The following is a 6,116-nucleotide window of genomic DNA, read 5'->3' on the forward strand; positions in this document are numbered from 1 at the left end:
ATAATCAGATTAGCCAAAATATTTAATAACCATAAACAAAAGATGTGTAGATCTTCCAAATCTTGTGGTAAGTACAACAACTACTACTGGTTCCCCTACACTGTTCCCACTGGCAATAAAAGAGCCACTATCATAATATGGAGGAACATAGGTAGATGTGTAAATGCTTCACTATATAACGGGAACTCATCACACATACAAACATGCCTCTCTCACCACTTCCCTGTTCTCTGCCAAAGGGCAATGAATGAGCATGACACAGCAGTCATGATAGTAAAGAGACCTGAGTACAGTGCAACACTTTCCAGAATCCAAAGCGCACCACCTCACTTGGGAGGAAAAGCAAAGCTTGAGCTTGCAGTGAAAACAGTAACAGAGGAAGCCAGGGCTTCATTAACTTGCATGCGATATGAGGATTCAAAAGGAGCCCTTGATCACTATGAATTCATTTACTGATAGCATGTTTAATTCAAAACTAAGAGCCAAAAGAATGCTGCCAGTCGGGATGTTCAATGCTAAACCCGAAATCACGGGTTGGTCATGTATACTAGTCTGAAAATTATTCCTTTTGAGGCTTGGCCTGTTAATAATGCTCATTAAATCACTAAATAAGTCAACAAATATTTCATTCATGCATGTCTTTGGGAGCATCACATGAAATCGCTGACTTAAAATATTAATGAAGATGTTGCAAAGTGTTTATCATATTAATGTTGCGAACCTTTGTACCTTTTCCCTTTAAGGGTGCATATTATTACCTTAAAGGGATAGTTCATCATTAAAGGCCTAAATATAACTATATTAGCGTCTACACCAATGCACAATAACATTATGTTTATTATAAGCTTGTAGTTTTGTCGTCTGCCTCTTTATATGCTTGAGCTCATTAAAAGCAGGATGGATTCTGATTGGCTGTCAATGTTTTTATTTGTTCATCAGCAGGAAAAATACATTCTGAAATTGATTCTAATGATATTGTTCCACTGTGGCGTAATCGTTAAAGTTATGGTGAGAACCCAGCTACTCTCTTAAATTTTAAATGTTTTTTATAGAACTTTATAGTTATTAGAGTTATTGTTCTTGGTGTGAACAGGCCTTTATTCCCCCTCATGTTGTTCCAAACCTGTATAACTTTCTTTCTTCTGCAGAACACAAAAGAAAAAAAAAATGTCTCATTGCATTTTTGTCTCAACAATAAAAGTTAATGGGCTCCAGTGTTGTTTTGAACCTCACTGACTTACACTGTATATGTGAAAAACATTGAAATATTTCTAGAAATAGACCACACAATTCGACAGAAAAAATAAGTTGTACAGGTTTGGTATGACATGAAAGTCAGCGAATAAGAAGATAATTGGGTATCGCTTTAGGTAATAACATGCAATCTTTAGGCACTGATAACATACAAAGTTGTTTGCACATTTTTTTCCAACAGTGAAACGATTTTTCCTCGCTTTTTAATTTAGAGCAGAGCATGGATCATTTCTCAGATTGATTTTAGATCATATCATTCCTGCAGTCCTGTTCGTGTCATTGTGTCAAACATTGATTTATGTTTTGAAATAGTTGGTACACACAGCTGGCCCCAAGTCATTAATAACCGTTAGCGTTTATGTTTATGCAGAAACAATCAAAACCTTTTCCTAACAAACACTCTGGTGGGTTTATACACGCATGGCTTTAGTCACTATAGAATGTAACCAAAGGTGCCGTGCGATGTGCACAAAACATGTTTAAATTTTCAACACATATGTCTGTTGATCTAAACACTTTGATAAATCTTGCCAAAAGTACAGAGACACGTGTGCGACTGTCTAACGCTGGTGTTTTGTCAAAGATGCTCCCCTTTTGATGAGCTCATCACAGGAGAGCGCATAGAACATAATGGATCATAAGAGGATTGTACATCTGTTCAAGTGCTTCAGTCAATAAGAAGTTGTTTTTAGTTGCTTAATGTAAATCATAAATGGTTGTAATCCAACGTCAATGATAGGCTCTGATCTGCTTAGTATGACACTACATTTGAGATTACAGTGATGACTCTGCAGTTCTGACTATCTCTTCCACAATAGTGTGGCATTCTTCAAAAATGTTTGTCATCCTGTTCTCTCATCAGTGCAATGTAAGAAAACGAGACCAGCAACTATTTTTTGTACTGAGATGCTAAAAACAGCTTTGGCTGCAGCTGCCCAGTTATTGACCGTGATAAGCTTGTGGGCGTCAGGGGAGGCTGTCTGTTTAAAAAACAAACATCCAAACTAATTCAACTCTTTTTAAAGAACAGCATGTAGTATGATGGTAACAGATACAAACTTGTGGGAGAAGCATTTGTGGCTTTTTGAACTAAACAGACAGAAAATCGGTTTGATATTATTCACACTTTTCTATTTAAAGGTCATGATGAAACGGAAATAGCGACCAACCTTTTCTTCCGTATTGTGACCTACATCAGAGTACAAATTGAATATGCAAAATGAAAAAAGAAAATTAATAATAAAAAAAAAGTACTAGATGATCAAATTATGACATTCTGAGTAATATCATGGTTGAATTTTCACAATAACACGCCTTTAGAAAATAGATAAGGTGAATATTTATTTATTTTATTTCCACACAGCATTTTAACTTTAGAATTTAGTCATAATTGAATTTCAAAACCATTTTTGTTCCCTTTTGGGAAAATGTCACTGAATTTAAATTAACGCTTAATTTACATAAATATTTACTTGAAATTCACTCAAATATCTGAAAAGAGAAAATGTGCATTAAGACTTATTAACAGCCAATGGAGTACAGTTAATGCTGACACTGACAATGTAAAAATATCAACCGATCAATCACCCTGCCGATATATGAATTTATTACTATTTATGGACCATTAAAACTATTTATTCATTTTGTAGTCTAATTGTATTTATTATCGTCTAGAAAACAAATAGAGAGTTCAACATTTCTATCTATAGGCCTATATAAAGAAACTATATCGGTCGAAAACTATAATCCAAACAGACAAACAAATAAAACACGATGAGTAGTTATACTGTAAGGTCATAATTCAATTATATAGACTACATAGGCTATTAAAAATAGCGTTCCTCCTCATCCTTATGAAACAATGTAGCAAAAGCCACATCTGTGAAGAGAAACATAACAGACAGCTGGAGGAGAGCAGGAAACCTCAGAGGGAAATGAAATTCAGCTTTTAACTCTTCATGATCTCCGAGCAGCGGAGAAGAGGGAAACATGCAAACGTGTCCACATCTTGAAATCATCAGATCTTCTTTCAATGTACTTATAATAGTGCGACGGATGCATGATGCAAACACTTTCAATGATTTTCAGTTTCATTAATGTTTTAAATGACACATCAATAGCACACTCAGGTCAATATCTGGCTTAAAATAACCTGACTTTCCACAAATCTGTTGTACTCACCCATTTATGAACTTGTTTACGCGGCGTGTTTGTGTAGGATGTTTTTCAATGTAGAGAAAAAGACAGAAATCCGCTACTTTCGGGAGATGCAGCCCTCGGGTCGGAAATACTGCAAATAATCACTTAAAATAAAAGAGGAACGCGGCTTCCGAGCATATTTCTTATAGATTGTTCTGTCCCTCATTAAAAAGAGCAAAAAAAGAGGCAGGGGCAACAATGCAGAGGGGGAAGAGATGATGTGGATGTTGCCCCAGCCGTGAAGCGCTTCACTACAGTTTTGCCTCCGTCGCTTTACGAACTCCAGCTTGCCGTCACTGCGCTCAGTGGCGCTCATGAACCGAAAGTTCTCGCGAGAACTGGAGGGATGCGCTGTTATGATCGAGGCCGTCGAACGGGATTTTCCGCTGCTTTACAAACAAATACCTGGGGCCTGCAAATCGCAGGTAATTGCTTCTAAAAAAAAGATGATGTCCTTCTGAGGCCATATGGACTGATTTTAGATTAAGGTTTACGCGATTATTATAGAGCTTAATCACTTAGCATATTTGGTTACTTTTTAACTTTAAAATGTTTGAAAGGAATGTAAACATAGGGAGACTTGGCAGTGTTTTGTTTAAACGTCTGAAACTGTATGCCAAATTTTGATGTAATATTCCCAAATTTGTATGCTATATCTACTACTTATTTCTAAACTGTGTAATGTCAAATAGAGGGATGTTGTTACAACCTGGAACACTACTCTTTCCTTAAATGACTTTGTTACAACTCACCCGTATATAAAATGTTGTTTTATATGAACAATGTGGTTGATTGGACCTTGGCCAATAATTACAGGTATATTATAGAGCGTGAATTCATATAAATTTACAAATGAGCTCTAAATTACTGTTCTTAAAACAAATGATCCATTTAACCTGTGCGAGTTTGCAAATTTCCTATTATACTGTTTCCTTTAGTCTCTGCTGCCACCCTGTGGCTAGTTTAGGATACAAATGCCAGTTTGAATACATTTTTGGCCATGCCTCCTTAATGAATATTCAAATATAAAATATTATTATTTTTTCAGTACTTCTTGTGTTATTCTGCTTGGCTTAAGTCAGTAAACTTGCACTGGGCTTTTGCCTTGTGTTTTAGTGTGGCTTAACTGACTGGTTCCAAGCTCTATTATAGCACTATTAAATGCTGGGATGACTACTGATCACATAAACACACAGAGACAGAGGAATGTGCTTTAGACAGCAGAAAGTGCAGTCAGCTGCTGTGGACTAATGGTGTGGAATCCAAGAGAGAGCAGAGACACATGATAGCAACAGAACACAAACAGGACAGAGACAGACTGCAGGTGAAAGCACTGAAAGAGGAAGAAAAAGTCTGCCAGAGAATGCTTTAGGCATCAACATTCCATTCTTTCTTGGCTGTTTATCTTCACAGTCCCAACAGTCTACTCAATATCAAAGTAAGATTTCAGATATGGAGTATTTTAGTGTTACATTGCTTGCTCACCAGTGGATCATCTGCAGTGAATGGGTGCCGTCAGAATGAGATTTCAAACAGCTGATAAAAACATCACAAGTAATCCACATTACTCCAGTTCATCAATTAACATCTTGTGAAATTAAAAAAAGCTGCTTGTTTGTAATAAACAAATCCATCGTCAAGATGTTTTTATGTTCAAGTCCTCTTTTCAAAATATTGCTTTCTCCACTGAAAAAGTCATCTTGTCTGAACAAGGAGAGAAATATGCACAGATCCATGAAAACAGTCTAAAACCATTCGAGACAAATATGTCAGTGGATTTTAATGTGAGAGGATAACAGGGGATGGACTTTTTCATTGAACAAGTGTTATTATAAATTTCGGGCTCGTATTTTGGCCAGAAGCAAAGCTTTTAACTTTACAAGATATTAACTGATGGACTGGATTTCTTTGTGTTTTTTTTTTTTTTAGAGTTCCAAAAAAAAAATATCTAGGCTACTGTTCTACTGAAATGACTGCAAGATCAGACCTTATATTTTATTTTAGATAGTTGCCAAGGCTACATTTCTTATTAAGAATAAAAATGACAAAACACGCAACAAAAAGACTAAAACTTTAACTAAATTTTAATTGAAATTTTAAAATATAAAAAAATAAAACTAACTCAAAAGTAATTAAACAACAAAAAACAAAATCTATAATAGTATATTTTAGTTAGCCTACTTGAACATGCTAGTGATTCACAAACTGTATTGTACAGATAAGTGTAGCCTCCAGGCATTCAGAAGAAGAGAGGAAGTCCAACCGCCTCGCCTGCTTTCCAACAGAGCCAGGTGTCTCTGTTTAAACCGTGCCTTTGCTGTTGAAAGGACTGGCAGGAGGAAATCTTTGTCTTGAACCTCATACAATGGAGGCGAGAAAGAGCATTGAAACTCATTGTTAATTACTCGAGAAAAAAACGTTGCCTAAATTAAACACAAACGTCTGTGCTTCTGTTTCACATACAGTAAATTATGAAAGTAAAAAATCTTACCACTATGGACAAAAACTGCAGTTCGGACGGCGAAATTAACACATTAAGCGATGTTTTAATAAAAAGAAACCTAAAGTCTTCTGTGTTGTTTAGAGTTAGGGGATAGAAAATACCATCTGCGCAGTAGACTACAATAACAAAATACGTCAATGGAAAGTCATGTGTGCGTGAT

General features: G+C 35.9%; 1 protein-coding gene across 2 annotated transcripts in view; it reads right to left on the reverse strand.

The window, feature by feature from the left end:
- The window catches only part of sh3kbp1 (SH3-domain kinase binding protein 1), a 51,900-nt gene extending 48,142 nt beyond the window's left edge, over nucleotides 1-3,758 (reverse strand). The window contains exon 1 of one of the 2 annotated variants that reach the window (XM_058766206.1): nucleotides 3,436-3,758. In XM_058766206.1, the coding sequence (XP_058622189.1) occupies nucleotides 3,436-3,439 (4 nt within the window). In that variant the 5' untranslated portion in view covers nucleotides 3,440-3,758. The remainder of the gene's footprint in view (nucleotides 1-3,435) is intronic. The other variant, XM_058766205.1, reaches the window with a different exon arrangement.
- Nucleotides 3,759-6,116: the final 2,358 nt, after the last annotated feature.

Source organism: Onychostoma macrolepis, chromosome 24 (genome assembly GCF_012432095.1).
Source record: "Onychostoma macrolepis isolate SWU-2019 chromosome 24, ASM1243209v1, whole genome shotgun sequence".
In the NCBI taxonomy this organism is placed as follows: Eukaryota; Metazoa; Chordata; class Actinopteri; order Cypriniformes; family Cyprinidae; genus Onychostoma; species Onychostoma macrolepis.